Here is a 27,251-nt window from a genome sequence, read left to right on the forward strand (position 1 = left end):
TTTATGAAGAACATTTATTTGAAGGAAAGCATTTTAAATCACACTCTTTCAATGAAATGAAATCAATGGTCCTGCCAACTTTTTATTCCTCATAATAAAACATATTTGTGAAATGAAATCTTTTAGGATTACACACAAATTGGCAGAGTTTATCCTGGGATTATCATTTCCCTCTTACTGGGGGTACATTTTGAAATAACTTGGCACTTCTGTTGTTCTGGTTAATCAGGTCATAGTGGTGACCCTCCAGTAATTCCAAGGCTTTGGCTAAGTGGGAGACATCTAGAATCCTTTAGGAACCATTAGATTTGGATGTCATAGGAGAATATACGGTAACTGGAGGACACTGCATGTGAGGCGGGTGATGCAGTGGCAATGCAATTAAGGTGTGCCTCTATCACTGAGTGGTAGGTATTCAAATCTTGCTACATGCATGCTGAAGGCGGCTGCTGGCTGATCCAATTGCAAAGGGGCACCTAGTTATTCAGGCTGGGGAGTCAAAGATGGGTAGATGTGAAGCTGAGATGATCTATTCAGGAATGCCTGCCATGAAGGGGTAAACAGAAATCCACATTCTGGATGGAGAACAGGCAGCTCCTGATCTTGCATTCTCTGTGCATCCAGAAAGTCTCAAAAAAATTAATTTGGTTGTGCAAGGACTATGAAAGTGGCCTTTGATTATAAATTGATCCTTGGCTATCCTTTTGTTCTTATGAGATGAAGCTAAGAGTTGTGAAGTTATACCTCGAATTTCCCATATTTGATACAAAGCCATCATCACTTTGACCAAGAAGAAATGGCCACCTTTCTATTCAGATCTTTTAAAGAGATGCTTCTTAATGGCGATAAGGTGGAAAGCATTTCTGAGTCACAAGACATTGCATCTCCCTGTTCCAAGGGCTGAGCATCCCTGGCTCCTTTCAGAGTTTGTGGAGCAGAATCCAGCCCCTGACAGTGACCAAGTATGCAGCAGTACTCTCAATAAATCCCTTGCAAATGGAATGAGTATATCTTAAGTATGCAAACAGATTGACTATAAGCTGTTTTAATCATCACATATGTTTCTATTTACAAGTGCACCCTTTAATTTTTTTAATGTATGTACAGTCAACAAGTACAGAATTGAAAATGACTATTAAATATTACATATAAAATTAATATTTTATAGTCTTCCTATAAAAATTAGATATGATGCATTACAGTACATGATAAAGAGAATAGTTAAGAAACACTGTCAACCTCTTTAAAAGCTGTTATTGTTTTTTTTTATTATTATTCTTTTTTACCTCTCTCCAAGATGTCTTTTTACTTACTGATTTAGTTAAATATCATCTTGATCTTGAAAATGCTACCAATGTAATGCATAATTTTGTGGGCAGTTTGATTAAAGTCAGTGGGATTATTCATGAGGATATCCACTGCACTTTGTTTAACCTGTTTGCAAGATTCAGCCCTGTGTTTGTTTGCAATCAGTTGAGTGCTGTGGAATCCCAAAATGGCTGCTGCTTGTTTGCTGTCTGTCCCCAGAGTTGCAACATCATCAACAATAACCGGGAGACTCTGGCCTGCTCTTGGAATTTGCTGTCACAAGGTGCTGTGAGCTTCAGTCATTGTTCCTTCATTGTTTAAAGATACAACATTTGTTAATGAGCAGAACTCAGGCAACCAATGATCATTATTGCATTTTAGCTGCTCAAAACCAGCACCGTTTTCTTTTCTTTTATGTTTCTGGACAATGGAATTAGAATTTAATGTAAAAAACAAAACAATGTTATATTTAAGAAAGCCAAAATTAAGCCTAACCAGGTTGACAATGCTTCTTTAAATTGTAAAAGGTGAATTTGAATTTACAGAGTAATCAACTCATTTTCAGTGGAATTATATGCTGTTTGGATGATTTGCGTGTACGTATTCTACAAGTGACCTGTCTAAAACTCTTTCAGTAAGAACTTCTTCTACTATGTTTATGTCCTGAAATAAAAAAAAAAAAGTGATATAGTCAGACATGCAGATAAAAAGCCATTATCATTTTAACAAGAAAAGTCTATTCTTGAGTGCTTAGGCCTTCATCCAACAAAACACTGATTTCAATCGGGTTATGTACTTGGTTAAAGTTAAGCATGGACTAAAATACTTGGCTAGATCAGGTCCTAATTTTCTACTCTTCAGTTGTAATCACTCACAATTTAAAGTGGAGAAAAGCCTTCACTGTAAAACTAATTATAAACAGGAAGGGTGCCAAATACAGACAAGCAAGAACAATACATTGATTATGCAAGAGTCAAGCAACTTTCACGTTATGACAGGTCCTGATTTGAGTGATGCATGTTATACTATAGCATACAGAAATAACAAAAATCATTTGGGGAAAAATTCTATTTCACCTAGTGAATGACCAAAGTACAGCTTGAGACTGAGTTGCTTGACAGAGTTGTATGAGTAATTCTGTTACTCTCTCTTGGCCTGCTAAGGGAATAGAGACACACATGTGCATTGCAGGAGGGAATTCCTATTCTCTGCTATCCCTATAAGGGGGGCATTTAGGCACCCAGAGAGAGTAACAGAAACACTCCTACACAACAGTTGGGTAGCTCAAAGTTAGTCTCAAACTGTGCGTTAGTTGTTTACTGGGTAAAAAAGAATTCTGCCAGTGGTGTCTTGACACTATACTGCAAATAAAATAAAAAGACATGAACCATCAATAAAATACAGCCCTCCAAATTGAATTTCTGTTATATGCATATAGCATGGATTAGAATTTTATTGGTGTTCATGTGTTTGTTTTTTTCCCCTCATTTCTGGCATCATTTTTTCAGTGGTCTAGCCCAGTGGTTCCCAACCTTTTTTATATACTGTGGACCAGAGAACTCACTCAAAGAATGTTGGCGCACCGGGTATAGAAACAATCTAATTTACATATATAAATTTAATTTTTACGGTGGGGGGGGTTGCAAGGAACAGAGGTAGTGCTCCTCTGTTATACAGAACTGCATTGCCCCTTTTCACAGAAGCACTCTTTTAAAAAAAAGAGTGCTCTTGAGTGGAGAGGATGCTTCACCAGCATGCAGGGTGACAAGGGAAGGGAAGCACAGGTAAGTATCAAAGTCCGAGGAGCAGAGGGCCACAACTGTCCTGGGAATGGGAGGAAGGCACGAGCACCCTTAGGAGGACTCAGGTGCCTCTACACTAATGCTCGTAGTATGGGGTGTAAGCAGGAGGAACTATGCCTCCTGATTGCAAGTAAGAACCCAGACTTAGTAGGGCTCACAGAAACCTGGTGGGACCCTACCTACGACTGGGCGGTGGGCATTCGGGGGTACACCCTATATAGAAGAGACAGGACAGAGAGGAAAGGTGGGGAGGTTGCACTCTATGTCAAAGAGCACCTCACATCATCAAGGATTAGCTTTGGGGTAGAGGAGGGTCGGGCAGAGACACTATGGGTCAAACTACAAGGGGGGCGTGGTGAAAGGGACCTCACGCTGGGTGTCTACTACAGACCACCCAACCAGGGGGAAGAGCTAGACCAGGACTTCTCCAGTCAGCTTATGGAGGCGGTTAGGTCAAGGGATGTTATTATCATGGGTGACCTAAACTACCCAGACATTTGCTGGGAGAAGCAGACAGCCAGGTCTGACCGCTTGCATAGGTTCCTGGCTGTATTATAGGACCTTCACCTTATCCAGGAAGTGCACAGCCCCACTAGGTGTAACGCCTTGCTGGACCTGGTCCTGGCCACAGGGGATGACCTGGTGAGGGGACTGCAGAGCCTTGACCACCTGGGCAATAGCGATCATCACCTGCTGGATTTCACTATCCAATGCAGGGCGTCTAGGGCTCACGCCAAGGCTAAAGCCCTTGACTTCAGAAGGGCCAACTTCAATGAACTTAGAAGACTAGTGGGGGAGGCATTAAGGGCCCAGAAGGTAGAGGAGATGGGAGTCCACGAGGGATGGTTGTACCTTAAAGGGGTGATCCTCCAGGCCCAAAGGATAACAGCCTGAGAGAAGCAAGGGGGGTAAGAGTGCTCAGAAACCCCCTTGGCTCAGCAAGGGTATTCAGCAATGCCTGAGGACTAAAAGGGAGGCGTAAACCAGTGGAAGGGAGGAGCTATCACCAAGGAGGAGTACTCCTCCTCGGCCCGGGAGTGTAGGAGGACTATTAGGAAGGCCAAGGCAAAGATGGAATTCAGGCTAGCGTCCAGGATTAAGGACGACAAAAAGTCCTTTTTCAAGTACATTGGGAGCAAGACGAGGGCACCAGGCAATGTAGGGCCCCTGCAAGACACAAATGGTAATCTTGTGGCCACGCCAGACAAGGAAGCTGATATTTTTAACAGTTTCTTTGCCTCTGTTTTCCTGAACAGGGACCGGGATATCCCACCTACCAGAGGCAGGGACAATCTTGGGGATACAAGCCTTCAGTCAGTGCAGATGTAGTTAGGGATCTTCTGGAAGGGCTGGACATTCTTAAATCTGCAGGTCCAGATGCCCTCCACCCAAGAGTGTTGAGGGAGCTGGCAAGGGTCATCGCGAAGCCTTTGGCCCGGCTGTATGAGCATTCGTGGTCATCCGGCCAGGTGCCGGGGGATTGGAAACTGGCTAATGTGGTCCTTATTTTTAAGAAGGGGAGGAAGGAGGACCCTAGTAATTATAGGCCTGTAAGCCTCACCTCGGTGCTCGGGAAGCTCTTGGAGAGGATCATCAAGGAGCATATCTGTGGGGGGTCTGCAGGGGAGATCATTGCCAGGGGCAATCAGCATGGGTTCACCAAAGGCAGGTCCTGCCTGACCAACCTGATTGCCTTTTACGACAGAGTAACTAAATCCTTGGATGATGGTGTCTCTGTGGACATAGTCTTTCTAGACTTTAAGAAGGCCTTTGACACTGTCTCTCACCCCATCCTCATCAATAAATTAAGTGACTGTGGCATTGATGCCTGCACAGTTGGATGGGTAAAAAATTGGCTGATGGGGCGCACCCAGAGAGTAGTGGTGGATGGGCTGTACTCAACCTGGCGAGATGTGAGCAGTGGGGTCCCCCAGGGCTCAGTCCTCGGGCCTGCAGTGTTTAACAACTTCATCAGTGACTTGGACGAGGGGGTGTAAAGCACGCTGTTCAAATTTGCTGATGACACTAAGATGTGGGGTGAGGTGGACACACTTGTAGGGAGAGAGAGGCTGCAACTAGATTTAGACAGACTAAAAAAGTGGGCAGATGAGAATAGGATGGGGTTCAACGTAGACAAATGCAGGGTGCTGCACCTTGGGAGAAGGAATCCACAGCATACATACAGGCTGGGGAGTTCCCTTCTTGAAAGCACAGAGGCGGAAAAGGATCTTGGAGTCATTATCGACTCCAAGATGAACATGAGCCACCAATGCCAGACCGCAGCCAGCAAGGCCAGCCATACCTTGTCATGCATCCAAAGGTGCATCTCAAGCCAGTCCAGAGAAGTGATACTCCCCCTCTATGTGACTTTGGTCAGGACGCAGTTGGAGTACTGCATCCAGTACTGGGCGCTGCACTTTAAAAGGGATGTGGCCAGCCTGGAGAGGGTTCAGAGGAGGGCCACCTGCTTGGTGAGAGGGTAGCAGGACAGGCCCTACGAGGAGAGACTGAAGGACCTGAACCTGTTCAGCCTCAGCAAGAGGAGGCTGAGGGGGGACCTGGTGGCTGCCTACAAGCTCATCAGGGGAGATCAGCAACAAATAGGCAGAGCCCTTTTCTCCCTAGCACCACCTGGGGTGACAAGGAACAATGGTCATAAGCTGATGGGGAATAGGTTTAGGTTAGAGATCAGAAGGCAATATTTTACAGTTAGGGTGGCCACAATCTGGAACCAACTTCCCAGGGAAGTGGTCCTCGCCCCTACCTTGGGCAAATTCAAGAGGAGGTTGGACGATCACCTGTCTGGGGTCTTGTGAACCCAGCATTCATTCCTGCCTGTGGCAGGGGGTCAAGCTAGATGATCTATTCAGGTCCCTCCTGACCCTAGCTACTATGAAACTATGAAACTTAGAAAACTTGACGAGAGAACCAAAAGAAATGTTCAAGGTGAAGATAACACATGGGTTACAAAAGGCAGGAGGCTGGCACTTTTCCAGAGTGATTGGGAAGAAAGGTAATGGAGAGAGCTTCCAGGGGAGATTAAGAGCTGTTTTAGCCATATTGAGTTTAAGATGATGGCAGTACATCCAAAAGGAGAGGGCAGACAGACCAAATTTTGGCTGAGAAAGGAGAGGTGTCTTCTGTAGAGAGGTAGATGAACTGTTTAAGCTTCTGTCCTCTCAGCACACTGAAGTTGTATGAACATTCATATCAGATCATTTGTTGGAGAATAGTTATTAAGCAAGCTTTTGGGTTCAAAAGGATAAGCACACACCAACTGCTGAAACTTCCTTAGCCTGACGAAGGGTTTTTGAACCCGAAAGCTTGCTTAATAACTATTCTCCAACTTTTTGGGTTGGTCTAATAAAAGATATCAGATTCACCCAAGGAACCTTGTCTGCCTATGTGCTTAGACCAACACGGCTACAACCTACACCCCTGTCACATATAATGTAGAACTTTTCATGTGAGGATCTCTAAGCACTTTACATAAGCACATGAGTACATGAGCAAATATTGCTATCCTTGTTTCACAGATAAGGCTACTGAAGAAAAGAGAGGTTAAGAACTTGCCCAAGTCATGCCAGGGGACAGCAGTGGAAATGGGTATACAATCCATGCATGTGTCCTGACTACCAGTCAGGTGCTCCTAGCAGTAGCTTTTGCTGCCTCCACTAAGTCTGTTATGTTTTTGCAGCCTAATAACATGCCCCAGGTATGACATAACAGCAATCTAATGCCTACCTTCACATGACTTACTCATTGAAAGAGAGATGGAGGAAAATACAGATATGTTAGTATCATAACTTGTAAAAATCATCATAGCATTTACTCACTATGTAGTCTTCATAATAGAATGTGTGTCTGAGTTGAAGATGCCTTATAAAATTCCTGCTGAAATAGCCTGGATCTCTACCAGGTATTAAACGACAAATTGGACAGTACTATACATATGGAAAAAAAGTCAATATTAAGTTGTCAGTACAGAGAACTCATAAAATAAAGAATTGTCAGTGTTAAAGGAACAGAAATGAAAAATATCTGACCAAAGGGCATTCCTTGAGTGACATGAATATATTTACTGGCAGGCATAATGCACTTTCAGTCCAGTAGCCTATTAGGTTAATCCCAGTTGTGTATTATCTGTTCCCTTGATAGACAATTCTTGGTCTGTCTCCCCACAGCTTCTGCTTAACCCCTTCATTGCTACTGGCTGACCCAAGAATATACAGCGACAAGGCACTTGCTCAGCTTCCAGCACATGCTGTGTGATTTTAAAAAAGTAGGGTTCTTACTGCCATATGCCATAGTTTACTGGGTCTTTTCAAACATAAATGCCTGTGTTTTGTAAGGAGGTTGTTTTGTAGTGGCAGGTCCTCTGTAATGGAGTTAACCTCTGTAACATTTACTTCAAACAATATAAAAAATGTTAGCCTGCATTTAAAACAGATTTTGAATCCTGTTGGCCTCCTAACAAACTGAGAGCAGCTAAGATGCATCCCTTATGCTTTTATGGTTAACTTAGCAAGTGCTATCCTGGTATGAAAGGAGGTAGCAGAAGCTCATGTGAGTACTTGTAGGAACAAGGTCTAATTTGCCAGGTCACACAATGCATCCTAACAGCCTTGGTTTCAGAATCAGGGGCCTTCCAACTGCAATAATTGACTGGAAGGGTAAGAGTGACTGCCACTAGCTTGTCCTAGGGAATCCTGTAGCAAGTGATGCAGTGGGAAGTGTCTAGTGCAGGCTTGTCCAACATATGGCCTGCGGGCTGGCTCGTGGCCCTCCAAGCTGTTTTCTGAGGCCCAAGCTGCTGCGACGGGAAATGAAAAAAACACTGTACTTTCGTTCTGAGGAGGGGTGGGGGGGGGGTGATGTGATACCGCTTCCTGTGAGGTCTTTGAATATGGCTTGCCGGCCCACTGGGTGATAAAAAGTTCATGATCTGGCCCCACATTCAAAAAGGTTGGACACCCCTGGTTTAGTGGATACATCGATTAGAATGAACTTTATGGTTCCAGAAGAGGCAATTTCTTGACTTTTATTGGTTTCTCTCTATATGAATTTAAATGTGTGTTAAATATTGTTTAAGTTGTGTGAGATTTTGTGGGAAGTTGGAAAGGGACCATTTTAATGCTATGTTGTATGGTACATGTTATTTACTAGTCTCCTTGACATACCTTTCTTTGTGTAACTGATGTTTGATCTATGGGCTGTATTCTGCCCCATAACTGCACACTGATAATATTGATTATATATATATCTGTCCTATCATAAATAAGCACGTATATTGTGACAAGTGTAAGAGAGGTTTTTTGACAATTACTGGGCTTGAACAAAAAAATGCTGAGCCCAAATTAAAACCAGGCAACCAAAATTCAGCAAAATATTGCCTGCTGAGCTAGAACTTCTCACAAAATGTGAATAGTGCCCTCAGTTCTAACTTATCTTTCTTTTAATGTGTTCACTCAATACTACATATACAAGCCTACCAAACTATTAACATCAGTCTGACAGCAGTTAAACAGAGTAAGAACTACCAGGCAGCAATAGAGTGTGATTTCTTATTTCTTACTGAAAAATGGTGTTGGTTGCTTCATACATCAGTCACTCAGTTCATAAACTCAGGCACTAAGAGTCATCTTATGTGCTTAGGACCTTGTCTTGAGCAAATGACTCTGAAGTTAATAGGAGTTGTGCACCGTACTTGTCAAGATCAGGTCTACATTTAGACTGTAATCCTGCAATCTGATATCCACAGTTATATCCTGAAGATTAGGGCTATTGTATACAAATTTCATTTATGCAGTTGTATTTTCTTAGATATGCATATAGTCCTCTCTAGCCCTTACAGATCATTATAGTAGCTCTCAAACTATGATCTATAGATCTCTTGTGCAACAGAAATAGACAATTAGAATATACATAGGATATTGTACATAAAATGGAGGCCTTGGACTTTAAGGGTATACTAAGGAAAAGTATATAGAGAATTAGAAAGTGGGAGAACCACTGGGTCTGGTAACACAATTTTGAAAATGTATGTGGTTAGTCCTTACCTCCTTTGGAACCATGAGGGCATACTGGATTTTCTGGCCTTGGCTTTTTTAAATCAGTTGTCTGGTGCTGGTAGAATTGCAACCAATAGACTGGCAGGAATGAAGCACAGCTATATGGAGGACAGCCCTCTTTTACCATTCTGTCATACTCATTAAAAACTAAATTTGTAATTAATTCATCTTATTGTCTTGTGTTTGCTTGCAGACATTAGTAATCAATGTAACATGCAAGTTCAATGAAGTATATGTGTGTGCATATTACTAAACTGTGTAAAATAGTTACCACTGCTCTTCTTTCTGATCTGTGGTAAGTCAGACAATGGTCCATTAAATCATCTTCATCCAGTTCACACTGGCAAAATGGACAAGCATACCTGGGGAAAAACAGAAATGATATAGAATCACAGAAAATTAAGGTCAGAAGGGACCTCAGGAGGTCATGTAGTCTCAACCCCTCCTGCTCAAAGCAGGACTATCCCCAACTGGATCATCCCAGCTGAGGCCTTGTCTACCTGGGTCTTAAAAACCTCCAAAGATGGAGATTCCACAACCTCTGTGGGTAAGCTGTTCCAGTGCTTCACTACCCTCTCAGTGAGAGAATTTTTTCTAATATCTAACCTAAACTTCCTTTGGTGCAACTTGAGACCATTACTCCTTGTTCTGTCATTTGCTACCACCGAGAACAGTCTAGTTCCATCCTCTTTGTAACCACCCAGCTGAAAGCTGTTATTAAATTCCCACTCGGTCTTCTCCTCTCCAGATTAAATACTCAGTTTCCTCAGTCTCTCCTCATAAGTCATGTTCCCCAGCCCCCTAACCATTTCCGTTGCCCTTTGTTGAACTCCCTACAATCTGTCGAAATCTGTTCTGTAGTGAAGTGCCCAAAACTGTACACAGTACTCCAGATGTAGCTTCACCAGTGGCAAATAGAGGGGAATAATCATTTCCTTCGATCTGCTGGCAACACTCCTACTAATACAGCTCAGTATGCTATTATCCTTTTTCACAATAAGAGCACATGTTCATCTTATTGTCTGCTGTAATACCTAGGTCCTTTTCTGCAGAGCTGCTGATTAGCCAGTCAGTCTCCAGCCTGTACTAGTGCATGGCAGTGTTATATCCTAAGTGCAGGACTTTGTATTTGTCCTTATTGAAATTCAAGATAATTTTTTGGGGGTCCATTCCTCCAATTTGTCTAGGTCTTTCTGAATCCTAGCTCTACCCTCCAGCATATCTAATATTCCACCCAGCTTGGTGTCATCAGCAAACTTACTGAGGGTAACTTCTAGGGATGCACTGATAGAAACTTTTTGGGCCGATACCAATGGCTGATACCAATCTGATTCCAATATGCAGCTGGGTAGCTTGGAGACCAGCATCGGGCTGGTAAGCCTGGTGTGGGGGAAGGGGGGGAGGAGGCTGCAGATCTAGGACACTGCGGTGAGGGAGGGAGTGAGGATGGGGCAGGCGTTGTTTGGACGTGGCACGGGACAGAGGCACGAGTGGCTTGTCTGGAGGGCGTGAGGGGAGCAGGGAGGGAGTTCCTGCCCTGCACACACCCCGGGGGTGGGCACAGGGGGCGTATGTCCCCAGACCAGTGCGTGGGGTGGGGCGACTGCCACTGCAGGCTGGGGCCGGGCAGTGCCAGGCTCTTCCCCGTGGGGGCTGGGCCAAGCTGCACTTGAGGTGGGCAGTGTTGGCGCTGGGAGAGGGTTATGGGGGGGCTGCAACCCCCCAGAATTTGCTGTAGCCCCCCCGTTCCCCCTCCCACTGCTGCTACCACCTGCCCCGAGGGCAGCCTGGCCCAGCCCGTCTGCTGGGAAGAGCCCAGCGCAGTCCCCGGCCTCAGCCTGCAGCAACAGCTGTCTCACCCTGCATGCAGATCCAGGGCACACACCCTCCATGCCCTCCTGGGGTGCATGCAGTGACAGGAGCCGCCCCCCCACCATGGCCCCCGGATGAGTCACTCACGACTCCATCCCACACCCACCCCGGCTGTGCAGCACCTACCCCATCCCCAGTCCCTCCCTCACTGCAGGGGCCTCAATCTGCCCCCCCTCCACACCCCTTCCGTTCCACCACACCAGACTTACCAGCCTAATGCTGCTCTCCAAGCCACTGGGCTGTGCCCCTGTCTGCATGCATGCTGCGGCTGTGCACATGCACAGGACGTTTATTGGCCACATCAGGCAAAACAAGCTGATTTTTCGATACTGTCAATTTTCCCTATATCAGTGCTGATCAAATATAGGACTGATATATCGGTGCACCTATAGTAAATTCCAGATTATTGATGAAGATATTGAACAAAACTGACCCCAGAACCAACCCCTGGGGCACTCCACTTGATACTAGTTGCCATCTAGACATCAGGCCATTGATTACTATCCTCAAAGCCTGACAATCGGCCTTACAGTCCATTCATCTTCCTTAGCTTTCTTGTGAGAATGTTGTGGAAGACCGTATCAAAAGCTTTGCGGAAGTCAAGGTATAGATCATGTCTTCTGCTCCCCCTACATCCACACAGCCAGTCATCTAATCAGAAAAGTCAATCAGGTTGGTCAGGCATGACTTGCCCTTGGTGAATCCATGCTGACTGTTCCCAATCTCCTTCTCCTCTAAGTAATTAGAAATGAATTTCTTAATGACCTGCTCCATGATTTTTTCCAAGGTGAGGTTAGGCTGACCGGTCTGTAGTTCCTCCTTCTTCCCTTTCTTTATGGTGGGCACTATATTTGCCCTTTTCCAATCACCTGGGACTTCCCCTAATCACCACAAGTTTTCAAAGATAATGGCCAGCAGCTCTGCAATCGCATTGGTCAACTCCCTCAGCACCCTTGGGTGAATTGTCTGGTCTCATGGACTTCCATGTGTCCAGTTTTTCTAAATAGTTCCTAACCTGTTCTTTCGCTACTATTAGCTGCTTACCTCCCCACTCCCAAACTGTGATGCCAGGTACAGCAGCCTGGTAGCTGACCTTGCCTGTGAAGACCAAGGTAAACAAAGCTTTGAGTACTTCAGCCTTTTCTGCATCGTCTGTCACTAGGTTACCTCCCCCATTCAGTAAGAGACCCACACTTTCCTAAATTTTCCTCTTGCTGCTTACACACTTGTGGAAACCCTTCCAGTTACCCTTCACATCCCTTACTACCTGCAACTCCAAATGCACTTGGGCTTTCCTGATTTCATCCCTGCATGCCTGAACAATACTCCTATACTCCTCACTAGTAGTTTTTTCCAAGTTTCCACTTCTAAACTTCCTTTATGTGTTTTAGCTCATCGAAGAGTTCCCTGCTAAGCCAAGCTGGTCTTCTGCCATACTTGCTAGTCTTCCTGCACATCGGGATGGTTTATTCAGATGGTTCATTCCTGTGCCCTCAGTAAAGCTTCTTTAAAGTACAGCCTGCTCTCCTGGACTGCTTCCCCTATCAGACTAGCCTCCCAGGGGATCCTGCCCATGAGTTCCCTGAGTGAGCTGAAGTCTGCTTTTCTCAAGTCCAGGGTCTGTCCTTTGGTGCTCTACTTCCTTCCTTTCCTCAGAATCCTGAACTCAATCATCGTATGGTTGCTGCTGCCCAAGCTGCCATCCACTTCTACATTCTTCCCTGTTTGTCTTGGAATGACTCTTTTCAATTACAACATCTACACCAGTTATACTTGGACCATGGTTTTCATGCTGCAAGTAGCTTTTTAACTTACTAGTGTAGTTGTTTGTAGAAAATGTTATCAGAGATCACATTTTGTTGTGTTTTGTTTTTGTACTGTAGGCATTGATATGTCTTTCCTGAAGTCATGAATAATGCAACACGTGTGCCATCTATCTCTATTAATGATGATATAAATACTTCATTCCCCAGGAGGGATGCAAACAGTTCCTGCATTATTACAGGTTAACCAACAAGGATATAACACTACAATCCACCTTGAGGTGTCTGTATTAGTGTAGCTCTTTAGTTAATACTGCCTGTCCTTGTGGCTCCTGAGCCAGTCATGGATTCAGGTCCACAGCTATTAGCTGTCAATGTAGTGAATATTGAAGGCAGTTTTATTTAGAATTTGGAGGCAAGACGCATACTACACAATTCTTCCAGCCTAGATCTGTAAGTTGGGGGTGTGAGAAGGTGGGATTTCTGATGAGAAGTAATTGGTACTGTCACCAGGAGCACCACAGTTAGGGATAAGATTTTGGTTAGGGATAGGATTTTTTTTTCCTCTGCACTTGTAAGTGACATACCTATGCCAGCAAAAATTTTAAGTATAGACCAAACCTGATGATTATGTATAAATTCTATTATTAGTCTTGTTTTCACACACAGATATTTCTGGAATAAAATTCTTCCCAGAAACTTTACATGTTTTCCTTTTCTTGTGTTTGCGTATGAAAAAAATCACACCAGCTATTTTTAAGTCCCAACATGGAAAATACTTTCTTTGTGCTTATGGATGCTGTCAGGTAAACTTAGACAAAAATTTCACAGTGTAAAAAATCTGATGCAGAAAGCAATGGGGAGACTGCTTCGTCTTTGAAATATGGCTAAGTTATATTGCACAGACGAGGCTTCACTTTCGTGTTTCCTGATTTTTTTTTTTTTTAATTATTATTTCACTCTGAGACTGCAGGCCTTATGTGTGTATTCCTCATTCACATGAGCAAGACTGTATGGTGTTCAGGCCCTGCCATTTTGGCTTGATGCATGAACATAGCTTTTGATGGGCTTTTTTTTGGTTTGTTTTTTGGGGGGTTTGTATCTGGATGATGTCTGGTATCTCTATGCACTGAAAAAGAAAATATGCTTCTGTGTTTTATTATGGTTAAAAATAGTCTGAACAAATGTATAGATTTAGGAATTTAGACATCAACAAGTCAAGGGATTTTGTACTCAAGGCACTTAAAACTTTTAGTTTTCAGATCAATAGCTGCTCCTAGTCTTTATCCCCACACAATAGGTTAATAAAGGAGGAATTAAAACAGCAAAGAAACTATGAACAGATTTTCAAATTCCAAATATATGTATAAATATAGCAAGAACTGGCAGCAGTCAGTGTGTTCTGTATAAGATACCACAATTATACCAGTTTGCCTGTTACCAGCAGTTTTATATAAACACCCTTGGTATAAACCAAAATATTAGAAGAAGATGTGAACTACCTGAATGACCTTGTTTTAAAATTCAGATTCTCAAATGTTTGGCTGTTGTTAAAAAAAATAAAAATTTGTAACAATATTTTAGTTTTTGCACAATTTGTCACACTATGTTTAAAATTTGATCAGAAGAACTGCTTTCTAAATGTGTTACCAGGTTTCAGTATTCAGAAATTTGACAACCATTTTGATTGCTATTTCAGTGGCCTGTTGATATGCTGCCAGTATTGCTGCAGTCACAGTGTAACAGGAAGACACCTATGCTACTCCCAGTTCTGGAAGCAGCATGGCCAGTTAGTGGAGTGTAGCTAGCTTAGTGCACTGCTACTTGTGGCCACTAAGCTCTGCCTCTCAGTAGAATTTATTGGCAGTAGCATGACTATGGTGGGATGACCAGGACAGTGGTCCTGGGTATTGACTTGGGGTGTGTGGAGCAGAAGTGTATCAGCTGCCACTGCAGCCATATGATCATGCCAGCAGCATGGTGGCTGCAAGAAGTTGCTGCAGCCCCCATGAGTTGAAGCTGCCCCCAACACCCAGCCACAATGTTACAGCTCTGCTTACTGACAGAGCTCTGCACTCAGCCAGCTGTGCCCAGAGATAGACTGCTTATAGCCTGAGCACACTATCTCATCTCTGCACTGCCTCATGCTATGGTGAGATGCTATAAAGCTTTTCTGAGACGTAATTCTAATTAAAAAAAAAAAAACTTTTGGGAAACAAGAACAGATTTTTGCCGTTGTTGGTTGTTAAAGCCAGCTGGCTTTTAAAGCCTCATGGCCAAATCTGGATGTTTGGTAGCTTTGCAACAACCATTTTGATAAAAAATAGAAATGGCTTTTATCAGCCCCTGGGAAAAGAAACAACTTCCATATTTTCAAACTTTGCATGAAATTATATTAAAAGTTATGTTTGTCACATCATCACCATCAAAGTACTGTACCTTGTTCCTGTGTCTCCAAGCTCTTGCAAAGGTCCATATTTTTCTATATATTGTTCACAAGTCCTCAAATGAGCTCTCATTTCACTTAGACATACCTAGACAATGTTAAAAAGCAGCCTGTTATGCTTTAGGCCAGAATACTTTTATGCAATAAATCAGTTACATGGCGGTTCTGTTAGCATAAATTGTCTCTGGGTGTAGCTTACTTAAATGGCAGTTTATTTCAGTGCTATCTTCTTTAGAGTCATAGCATTTTAGCTCAAGATGTATCACTGTTTCTGTTGTTAAACCAATTTTTCAGCAACAATAAGCTATTATTGACAGACTGTATCAAATGCATTTTGTAATAATTTTTGTATTAAATGTAAAATGAATTCAGTGCAAGATTTTTTCAGTTTGAGGGGCTTTTCCTCCTTGTTTTCTAACCAAACACTTTATATTTTGAAATGAAATTTTGGAGACAACAGGCCATACCCAGCAGGTCTCATTCAGATCCACCCTGGTCCCTATCTAGGTCATATATTGACCTAAGATCTGACCCATTCACTTTAATACAGGACTTTGCTTTATTAAATTTTGTGAACTAGGATCTTAGTTTTTTTAATAAAGGAAAACAACATAAAAATAATGAGACAAAGATTTTAGATATAGGTATTGTACACAGATACTATCTTTAGATTGCATTGTACATATAGTCTTAGAGATATATCATATTTATAAATGCGCTAATTATAGTGTATTTAATGCACGATACATTTCCATATGCATCCTCATCATGCATCCTAACGGTCCACTGTCATTTTACACACGTAATTTAGCTAATTTATTCTGTTAAATATATTTACCATTGCAGATACGATGTGACAGCAATGCTAGCAACGAGTATGTTATTACATGCTAAGACAAATACTCAAATTTTGCTAAATATTAAGGAATCTACATAACGGTAGATATCCACGTAACAATAGCAGAATACCGAACTCCTACATTGTTATGCCAGTTTCCCTGTGCAAACAAACCTTTGTCTATATGTGTGTACGAAAGGTGCCACTGTTGCTTTAAGAACAATGACCACTATGGCAGTCAAGTCCCCTGGTGTGGACCCAGCAATGCCAGTGGGAGTTTTTCTGCCAGCAGTTATGTTATCTCCCATGAACAGCAGAAGGTCTGCCCTAAAAGCCTTCACCTGCTCGCAGATCCAAAACACTGGAGAGTTCTGCCAGTAGAACTAATTGGCTGCAGGGCAGGGGTTGGCAAACCCTGGCATATCAGAGCATGGCATGTGAAGCCATTTTGCTCAGCATGCCACAGCTGGCCCAGGCTCTAAGCAGGTCTCTGCCACTGGCCACAGAGCCCAGGCTGCTTGCAGCAGATGGCAGGGAGTTCTGCAAGCAGCTGTACTGGGGTCTGTGGAGCTCCAGCCTGGCTTGTTGCTAGCAGTGGGTGCCTGCGCACCTCAGGGCAGATGCTGAAAAAGGGGCTGGGGCTTCACTGCCACAACAAAGATTGGGCCCCTTGTGGCTCTTTGCTGTCTTCCCCTGGCATACCAACATCTTACAGGTCAAGGTTGTGGAGTTTTTTGGCACTCTGCCCAAAAATGTTGCTGACCCCTGCTATAGGATCTGATCTTTTCACATCCCTAGGTCAGCAGAACTTTGATAGTATAGATAAGGGCTTGGAAAGAGGCCTTAATTTTGTCTGGTCCTGTGTATGAACAGATACTTAATCAATTATGGATGTTCAAGGGTACAAACCTGTGTTTCACACTCTGTGCAATTTTGAAATACACTTTTCATCTTCTTGGTGATATCAGTAGCTGGAATGCCTTCGGAAGGAAGATAAGTTCGGCAATAAGGACATGTCCATGCATTATTCCTTAAGCTTGCTGCAATACAGGAGTGACAGAACCTACAAAAAGAAAGAACAAAACAAATATAACACTTTCCTCCCCCAAATTTCACTTAAAATGAAGAAGTGCTACAATTCAGAACTTGACATCACCACTGAGTGTCAGGATGCTCAGTTTCTACCACAGTTCTAGTCGGTTAATATTTGCTTCTAGCAACCCAGTCTATAGTGTTGTTTATAAGGTGAGATTGCAGGTCATTACAGAAGTTATAGGGCTGTTTCTACAGTAAGAAAAACTGTGTACCAGTAAGACTCCATTAGCAATCTGGAGTAACTTGTGAATGCTGTGGGCACAGATAGTGTTCAGTTACCTAAACACGGTAGTAAAGACGCCATACATCAGCATGCTGCAGTTCTGTGCTCCTCGGATTCCAATTAATGTGGTATGAATACTCTGCCCTGGGGGAATGGAGCACTGGGGCCTCAGTTTGTCTGAACACGAGCCACGATAAACCTGCTTTTGCAGCATCATTGCACACTGGTGTGCTCAGTAGAGAAGACCTGCATATATGTTCACCCATTAGATTTTTCTTTTGCATTTGATATTGTGAATAGAAGTCTATTATGACAGAAGTTATAGTAATTGGAAAGGAATAGGAAAGGGAGGAGTCTATTCAGTTAGTGGAATCTGAGTTAAAGGTAACTGTCATTAACCTAAACGTATATTGCCTGTAATTCTGCACTGGGCACGTGATAGTGCTTGGGAGACCTACAATTTACTTCATGTGGATGAAGTAAATCTTGTCATAAATACAGACACTTAAGACACATGGGGAAAGTTGGATGCTTTTGAATTCCAACATGACAACAGTCTTGGAAGGAATGTAGGGTGTGAAGAAAGTTTGAGGGCCTATTTGAACTTTGGGAGAGGGGGCATAAACCTACACTGGACAAAAGGCCTGAGTCTGTATTGCATCTGGGGCCAAAGAGCAAAAATATAAATTATTCCTTGGGACAAAATGGAAGTATATTTTAAAAGTCAATGGAGTATGTTTTAAAAGCTCAAAGCTGAGGGTTCTAGAAGGAGGGGACACTGAACAGAAAATGCCAGGTATTGCCCAGTTCCCTGTGGGGGGTGGGATCTAAGGAGTCATAGGATCATAGGGCTAGAAGGGATCTCACAAGATCATCAGGTCCAGGCCCTTGCTCAAGGAAGGATCATCCCTGACTATAAACCATCCTAGCCACAACTTCTCCAGGTAGCCTGTTCCAAAGCCTGGCCACTCTCCTAGTCAGAAAAGGTGTCTATACACGTGGAGGAGAGGGAGCTTTAATTAGAGCAGCTTCAAGAGCTGCTCTAATTAAAGCACCTGCAGTGTCAGTGTATTCAGTGTCCTGTGCTTCAAAATAGTGGTGGGGTGCTTGAACTAAAGCTCATTTTATGAGCTTTAGTTCAAGCACTCCTGCCACCAATTTGTAGTGTGGGGATCCTGAATATGTGACATGGAGGCTGCTGGAACATGTTAATTAACATGCTGTGGCAGGCTCGATTAATTGAGTTTGCTCCCACATGTGTTAATTAGCACTCATCAGAGCAGACATCCAGTACGTGTACAGGTACCCAAAGTTCCTTCTAATTTCCAGCCTAAATTTCCCCTGCTGCAGTTTGAGGCTGTTGTTCCTCATCCTGTCCCCTACAGCCACAGAGAAAAGTTCATCTCTGCCATATCTGCAATAACCCTTCTGGTATTTGAAGTCTATTATCAAATTCCAGCTTAGACTTCTCTTCTCCAAGTTAAATAACCCTAGTTCTTTCAGCCTTTCCTCATAAGACTTGCCTTCTAGGCCCCTAATTATTTTTATTGCCTTGTGCTGGACTCTTTCAAACTGTCCACATTTTTGTTGAAGTGTGCTGCCCAAAACTGGACATAGAACTCCAGGTGAGGTCTCCTTAAGTGCTAAATAAAGATGAACAATCACATATCTTGATTTGCAAGTGACGCTCCTGTTAATACAACCCAGGATGCTATTAGGTTTTTTTGCAACAAGAGCACACTGTTGGATCATATTTAGCTTTTGGTCCACCATAAACCCCAGGTCCTTCTCTGCAGTACTGCAGCCAAGCCAGTCATTCCCCAGTTTGTCTCTGTGTCTGTGGTGATTTCATCCCAAGTATAGGAATTTCCACTTGTCCTTGTTCATCTGGTTGATTGCCAACATTTTTTCCAGTTTATCCAGGTCATTCTAGCCCTGCCCTTGGAATGTGTACAGTTCAACCCAACTTGATGTCATCCACAAATTTGTTGTGTGCGCACTTGATTGCAACATCCAAATCATTAATGAAGATGTTGTATGATACTAGACCCAGGACAGACCCCTGGGGAAACCCTACCTCCTCCCAACCAGACATTGAGCCACTGAAGACTACTTGCTGAATATGATATCTTACCATTCATTTTAGCTTATTAATGAGGATGTCATAGGAGATAGTGTTAAAAAACTTGCTAACATCAAGGTATACCGTATCCGTTCCTCCTCCCCTCATCCACAAGCCTGTCACTTTGTCATAGAAGGAAATCAGATTGGTCAGGCACGACTTGCTCTTGGTGAATCCATGGTGACTGTTCCTGATCACCTTGTTCTACTCTAGGTGGTTCACAATGGATTCTTTAAGGACCTACTCTATGATCTTTCCAGGTATCAGACTGGTCAGACTGATTGGTCTGTAGTTCCCTGGATTTTCCTTTTTCCCTTTCTTAAAGATGGGCACTACATTGCCCTTTTCCAGGTATCCAGGACCTCACCTGACCTTCATGAGTTCTACCTCTGCCAACTCCTCCAGTACTCTCGGGTACATCCTGTTTAGCCTGCTGCCTTGAAAGCATGTAGCTTCCCTAAGTAATTCCTGATCTGATCTGCCATTACTCTAGGTTGTTTGTCTCTTTCCCTATTGCTGCTGCCAAATGAGCTCTCATCAGCTAGTAGCTGCCCCATTCATGAAAACTGAAATAAAAAAGGCATTAAATACTTTAGACTTCTCTGCATCATCTGTGACTAGGTTGCCTTTTCCAAGGGACCTGTGGAATATCTGGTCTTCCTCATAAATAATTCCTTTTTAATGCCTTTTATGTTCCTTGCCAGCTATATCTCAAATTGTGCCTTGGCCTTCCTAATTTTCTCCCTGCATGCTGTTGCCAGCTGTGGCCATTTTCAAGGCGCCTAGGCTAAGCTGCAGAAGTGTTGCTAAGCAGAAGGCCTAAAGCCTGTTTCTGAGTGACCATAGTGTGAACCTTTGCAGATGTGACAACTAACTTGGTCATCAAGTAAAGGAAGCCATCAAACACAATTAAACAAAGCACAAGACCTGAAAGTAGATAAGGTAAAAACATACATTAAATAACCCATATACACATTATCTCATAGCTTTATCTTAAAAAGAGTAGTAGTAGTGATTGATGAAACCAAATGTATTAGATGTTATTTTGCTATAATAAATATATTTTTCTTAAAATGCTTAAATAATTTGTCAAAACAAAAACAGCCTTGTCAGTGAAGACCATAAAGTAAGGTGAATAAGAAACAGGAACAGCATTCCACAATGGGGTAGGAAAGGAGATAAGAAACCCTCCCTCTTTCCCAAGGATATAAATCCCAACTAATTGATGCCTTCCAAGTCCACAAGAGATCTGGTTTAGTCCAGTTCCAAAAGTTTTAGTGAAACAAAGAAATTTAAATAAAACCAATCAGATATTATGTATTAAAATATTAAAACTAGCCATCTATAAATATTGGACGTAGGCTGGAGGGAAATTTGGAAAACTGAGCACATTCAAAAAGATCTGCTGCCAATCTGTGCGCCACCTTCTTTCTACCTCTTGAGTCTCCCCAGCCAGTATAGGTGAGAATCTATGTTGTGCTGTTGCAGGTAGCCAGATGGACTTTGGGATAAATGTTTGTTTTTATGTTTTAAGGTGCAAGCAAGTAAAAAGGTTGAACTGTAGACCTGTTTCTCCCTCTTTTATTATAAGCCTGCCCACAAGGTTACCTGTAATCTGGGTAACAATGCTATTTGGTATTGGGGTAGGACAGTGAAAAATGGACTGCATGGAGCCTCACCCCAAAAAGAGGTTCAAAGGTAGACTGACTAAATATTCTTCTGCTTGCTTGGGTGATGTGCTGATATTGGTGGGAAGTGTGAGGTCTTCCAAAACAGGAAGCCTGATTTGGGGTTCTGGAGGTCGGGAACAGGGGCTGGTTGTGGGGAGGAAATCTTAAGGAACAGAGTAAGAGGTAGAGAATGAGCTCATAGTACATCAGACAAAGATCAGTTATCTCAGATTTTGTTTACCCCCAAGATTACATCAGAGCTTGTAAACTGGGAAAGTTGGAAAGAAAGCAGTGTTGGGATCCAGAAGAATTGTCCAGTTTAACATCAGTCTAGCTGAAAATGTAGTAGAATTGTCTCTGGAAGTGTCTTCTAAATCTGTTATAATTTGGTATGAAAGCACACTGCTGTGGGTTTATTAGAGGACTGAAAAATATTTATAAAAGATTGCTAGGTACAGATCCTGTTAGCCATTTATGTTAAATAAAGCAGAAAGTAGCCTACAGTCTTGGCTACATCCTGCTCTCAGTTAAATCAATGGAAATTTTAGGATTTGGCCTGTGAAGGTGAGTGAATTTATCAAACATGCAATAGAAAGATATTAGGACTACAGAAATTACACTGTGAAACTTTCAGTAGCAGACACAGAAACTGTCACATCAGGCACCTCAGTGGACACGTTTGACAGACTGCTTAAGATAGTGTCCACACAATTCTCTGAGATAAGGCTGGGAGCATGAGGAAAGCTTTATTGATGTTTTGTCTAAGCTTGCTAGATTGAAAGCTGAAGCAATAAACATTGACTGATATTTTCATTTTTACTTTTATCTGTACATGCTCTTTTTTTCCTACTGTGCGTCTAACCAGACTAAAAAGCAGCAAAAGAGTAAGAAAATGTGTTTTGCGTGCTTTACAGAGTGGACTGGTTGCACTGGGGGCCTGCTGCTGCCATAGGGAAAAAGCCAAAAAACCCCAAGAGAATAGCATGCTTTCTATTCCTATTTGCTCAAGCAGCCTCTTGCAGTTTTTTCCAGCCCACACAACAGCCAAAAACAGAGCATGAAGTTGTGGCAGTGCCACCTTTCGTGTTCCTCCTATTTCTCAATCTGTGACATGGGCAATAGCAATTTTCCTGGAGATCTGAATCTAAGGCTCCAAATGTCACTAATATGATGGGTGGAGCTGACCTGAAGCTGGCAATGAGGCAAAATCCTTGGAAAATGTCTGAAGCATAGCATCTCACCTAGGTTAAAACATGATTCTATAATACAGTTTAATTAGTTCTTGATTTGAACGGTCTTGCATCACATGCAGACTTTCAAAACTGCAAAGTAGTGTGAAGCACTACTGCACTGGAAATCATACACTGGTAGCACTCACTTTAAACAAGTGTTGATGACTATTCAAGGGTGTGGTGAGGAAGGCTGAATAAATCCTCTGTCCCAGAGTAAACTACATTATAATATGATTTAGAAGGCAGGGTAGATATGTACCTTTATAGACTAACTAAATAAAAAATATATATGATTTAGCTACAGTTGTGTCATAAAGCCATATTGTGATCTAGATCAGGGGTTTCCAAACTGTGGTATGCATACTCCTGGGGGCAGGCAAGACACTTCTGGGGGTTACATAGGAGAAACTGTGCAATGGCAGATTTAATGTTCATAATTATAATAGGCATGTAACGGGTTAAAATATAAAACGTATGCTGGTGGGGGTATGCAGACAGCTGGTAAATCTGGAATGGGGTATGCAATAAGCAAAAGCCTGGGAAGCTCTGATCTAGATTGTTTTTGTACTTTAAACAGCATTTTCCATTTCCTTAACAAACAGAATATTCTTTACTAAATAACCCTGGATCATGGTTCACCCCAGTTGTCTGAGAGCCTTCCTCTTCTAATGTCACAGGTTATGAGACCAGATTGCCCTCTGACCCTTTTGTTTGCCCTACCTGCTAAATCATCACCAAGGGAAAGGATGAAAGGCTTTATATCAAGGTATATTAGATAATATTCCTATACTGCTCTGTATCTTGTCCCCACCACTCCCTATAAAAAGTTTGGATAGGTTTTCAGCTATAACAAACACTGGTGTATATCTGAGGTTCTAACCTTAAAACAATTTGCCATTCAACATTATTTGTTCAACAGAAATGTAAGTAAGGAACTGGTTTACTTAAGAACAGCCAGTGTGGAGCTGAAAAAAAAGAAAGCTAAACTTCTCAGGATATTGTTCCTGAACTTTGTTGAAAGCCCCCTCCCCCATGCCCTCCCCAAAAAAGAAAAAGCAATATATGATCTGGACAATTGATTGAAATATCTGGTAATTTTTTTCAAGTCCTAGCTTTATATAACACATTATTTTTTAAGACCATGGGAATGGCATGGAAGGAATGAAACCAGAAAGGGATGATTTACTTGCATGCCTGTCCTGCAACAAGCGTGTCACAATTCACCAGTGCAATGTATTCCCTGTGCTTGCTGGAGTAAACAGTGCAAACAAAGCTGCTCAGATACAAGGACAGTAGAGCTTTGCATTTTGAGCTTCATTGAAGCCACACACCATTCACTTGGAGAAGGGAGCAGCAAAACTGGCTATATGCCTCCTTTTATGGTATACAGATTCTGGGGGTGGCTACTGATCTGACCAATCCTTAGGAAGCCGAGGAGAGCCAAAACAATCAAGCCTATAATGCCACCCTCTCCCCCCATACCTCTTTTTACCTAAATACTTGCTTTCACCATCTTGCAGGTTGATTTGTGCTGCCACACAGGGCTGTCTGCATAAAATACACAGTTGTAAAGAGACTCATGTGAGTACTCCCCACAGGTTTATTCTTTTTTCCTTAGGCTGCTATTAAGGTAACCCTGATCCATACCTGAGATAAAGTTTTAGGTCTCAAGTTAGGGGCAGCAATTGAGGCATGACTCAGATTAACATTGCAATGAAAGCAAACCCTAAAACTACTCACTGGCAATCTAAATGACTTGTGTCAATCAGATCTGGGAGATAATTATTGAAGTTAATGGCTTTAAAAGGATCAATCTGTGTAATTTATGTTAGATTTCCATCTAGTAGCATAACTGGGGGGAGAGGGGGGATACAAAAACAGCAGCTGCTGCAGCTGCCAGTTGGCTCCACCACCACAAGTAGCTGCACTACCTAGAGTCCAGGGCCTGTTATGCCTCTATTTCCACCTTCTGTCCTTCCAGACCTGTTCTGCCCCTTTCTCCTGCCCCCAGGAGGAGTGGAAAAAAGTTGTTGTTGTTGTTCTTCTGGTTTTATTTTTTTTCATGGTTTTGCTGCATTTTTTAGGAGGAGGAGGGTTTAAAAACATCATTCTATTTGTCTGTATTCTGGAATGACTATTTTAAAAACATTTTAGCCAGCTGTCTTTATTTAAGAGTGAAACTGGTAGTAACAGAATATATTTAAAAAAAATGCACTACATTAAATGTGTTCCTGCATAAAAATAGTATTATAGTCTTTACAAACTGTGAAGATGAAGTCATTATTTACATGCGGATTACTAAATAATGAGCCTATCAGAAAACAGTAAGGAGAAATGACACAAAACCACACACAATGTTATACAAAGCCAAATAAAATGTTACAATACAAATATCCACTTGTTACACAAAACCAAATAAAATGGTACAAGTATCCAATCTAGACAACCATATGAATAACGATATTCATCATCTCTCATCCATCTAAGTAGGCTTCCTGGTTGAACAGTCTATTTATTTAAACCGGAGCCTTCAGCTACATAAACCTTCTGGAGCAAGAGTGCCATAAGTATACTTGTTTACTTAATCCACTTTCCAAGCACAGTAGGCTAAGCCAAATGGAGGCACTCTTATTCATGAAGAATGGTGTCCAGACTCTGTGTCCATCTGAAATAGCTATGCCAGAATGACTCCAGAGGTAACAAATGAACCTTAATGAGGGCTATAGAAAGAGGATGGATTGGCGTAAAGGCCTTGTGCTTATCTCTATAATCCTTGCGTGCATTTTCCTTTATAGAGCAGGGGTTCCTAAACTGTGGTGCATGTGCCCCTGGGGTATGCAACACATCTCTGGGGGGTACACTGGAGAAATTGTGTAATGGCGGATTTGTCATGATAAGAATGATTGGCATTTAAAGGATTAAAACACAAAACCTATGCTGTTAGGGTTACATGGGCAGCTAGTAAATCTGGAAGGGGGTAGGCAATAAGAAAAAGTTTGGCAACCTCTGCAATACAGCTTTGGGGTTTTTTTTCCACCCCAGTTCATGTTGACAAACTCAAGCAGAGCCAAAATTTCCAGCCTTTGCTCAGCAGAGGGGAGGGACTGTCCATGTCCATACAGAGGACACTCCTCACTCCACTCCAGCCCTTTGCCCCCAAAGATCTGAAAACACTACGGAAACATGGGCAGGCAAGGGAGAGGGGGCACCTTGGGACCCCTGCCCTGCCAGCTGCTCTAGCTCCTTTGTTTTTAAGCCTCAAAGGTTACCTGGTTCTTTTAAGTGCCTGTCCCTGGCTGGGGTTAGCTGGCAGGAGGAGCCCCGGATCTTTGCTTTTCCTCCGTGGCACAGCGGGCAGGGCAGGGAGCCGTGCGATCCTCTGCCCCTGCAGAGCTGCCCTTCACGGGCGGAGAAACGCTGCTGTTCCCGGGGGAGCAGGCTGAAAGCCCTGCGACGCAGGCACCGTGCTTCAACCTCCCTGCCGCCCTCCCTGCCCCGCTCCGCGGCGCGGCGGGGCCCGGCCGCACTCACACGTGTCCGCACTGCGTCCGCACGGGCTGGTGCAGCACCTCCAGGCAGATGGAGCAGTCGAAGGACGACGGCGGCCGCGGCTCGGCAGCTCCGCCCGGGCCCCGCGGGGGCTGGGGGGCGCCGGCCGCCGCCTCGCTGCGCAGCGCGGAGCCCATGGCCGCCGCCTGCCCGCTCGCCCCTCCGCACCGCCCAGGTCACTCTGGGCTGGCCCGGCCCTGCAGCGTCCTCCGCCTGAAACCCGAGCCCTGCCGGCCGCCCCGCTCCCTGCCCCCAGCCCTGCAGGGCCCTGCTGCTCTCTGCGCTCCCCTGAGCTGGGGCAGGACCCGACCCTGCTGCTTATTGCCTGTGCTTCCCAAGGCCCTGCTCCTCCCTGCGCTTCCCCTGAGCTATTTAGGTGGGGATACTTGTACCAGGTGACACTCTGCACAGGAGAGCCGTGCCCAGCAGAGCACCCGAGCTAACAAGGACCCTCACTTCAGATGCCCAAGGCTCCCCTTCGCATTTCCTCTTTAGGTTAGATGTGCTTCTGAGCAGGCCTCTCTCAGTCACAGTGCTGATGCCCGGGGTGGCGTGACAGACCGAGGTAGCTGGGATAGCCTGAAGTCGAGGAGAAGGCGTCTGGTGAAGGAAGCTTCAACCCATGAAAACTTGTGCTTTATGTATATGTAGCATATATATATATGTCATAACCAAAGTGTGTGTGTGTGTGTGTGTGTGTGTGTGTGTGTGTGTGTGGCCTGTATAGATACATAGGGCACAAACTGATCTCCCCACAGCTGTGAGGGAGCAGCCCCTGAGCTGGGACAGCTCCCTCTGCCCCCCGGGGTACGGGAGCAGGTCCTGATCTCTGCCCAGTTGGAAGAGTTGCGTCCATGCCACATAGGGATCCAGACAGGTCCCGATCCCCACATGGCTGGAAAGACTGCTGCCCCTGCTGCCAGCACACCTCTTCCGGGCACATGGGGATCAGGACCCATCCAGATCCCCACTTGGCAGGGAGACGGCTTCCCCTGCAGTGGGCACAGCTTCCCCTACATCAGGGCTTCACCAGGCAGCCTGGGCTGACAGGGAGCAAATTGCGCCTGGTCAGACTCGGTGTGCTACTGCACAGTAGGTAATGCACTGTTAATTTAGTACCTCTATTTCCTGCTATTAGCTAATGGTGCATTAGCCTAATTTACTGCACAGTAAATCCCATGCACGTATAGGCAGTGACATTGTAATGTGCAGTAAAGCGTCTCGTATAGATGTGCCTGGTGTGCTTAAAATGGAAGCAAC

General features: G+C 43.6%; 2 protein-coding genes across 2 annotated transcripts in view; one reads left to right on the forward strand and one right to left on the reverse strand.

Moving 5' to 3' along the window:
* On the reverse strand, positions 1-26,143 carry RNF125 (ring finger protein 125). The gene is made up of 6 exons (XM_014606780.3): positions 25,974-26,143; positions 17,010-17,163; positions 15,256-15,350; positions 9,453-9,543; positions 6,947-7,054; positions 1-1,971 (listed from the first exon to the last, which is right to left on the reverse strand). The coding sequence occupies exons 1-6, from the start codon at positions 26,126-26,128 to the stop codon at positions 1,879-1,881; spliced, it is 696 nt and encodes a 231-aa protein (XP_014462266.3). The 5' UTR covers positions 26,129-26,143; the 3' UTR covers positions 1-1,878.
* TRAPPC8 (trafficking protein particle complex subunit 8) overlaps positions 20,981-27,251 on the forward strand; it is a 103,400-nt gene continuing 97,129 nt past the window's right edge. Inside the window, exon 1 of the mRNA XM_019498544.2 lies at positions 20,981-21,001. The gene's annotated coding sequence lies outside the window, so the exon portion shown is untranslated. The remainder of the gene's footprint in view (positions 21,002-27,251) is intronic.

This window comes from Alligator mississippiensis, chromosome 3, assembly GCF_030867095.1.
Source record: "Alligator mississippiensis isolate rAllMis1 chromosome 3, rAllMis1, whole genome shotgun sequence".
In the NCBI taxonomy this organism is placed as follows: Eukaryota; Metazoa; Chordata; order Crocodylia; family Alligatoridae; genus Alligator; species Alligator mississippiensis.

Bases quoted from the DNA above. Each gene is read 5' to 3' on its own strand.
- RNF125 (XM_014606780.3), bottom strand. From the start codon at position 26,128: ATGGGCTCCGCGCTGCGCAGCGAGGCGGCGGCCGGCGCCCCCCAGCCC. The intron at 9,544-15,255 runs GTACAGTACTTT...GTTTTTCCCCAG, and splicing joins CTTGGAGACACAGGAACAAG to GTATGCTTGTCCATTTTGCC. The intron at 7,055-9,452 runs GTAACTATTTTA...CCATATGTATAG, and splicing joins GATCAGAAAGAAGAGCAGTG to TACTGTCCAATTTGTCGTTT.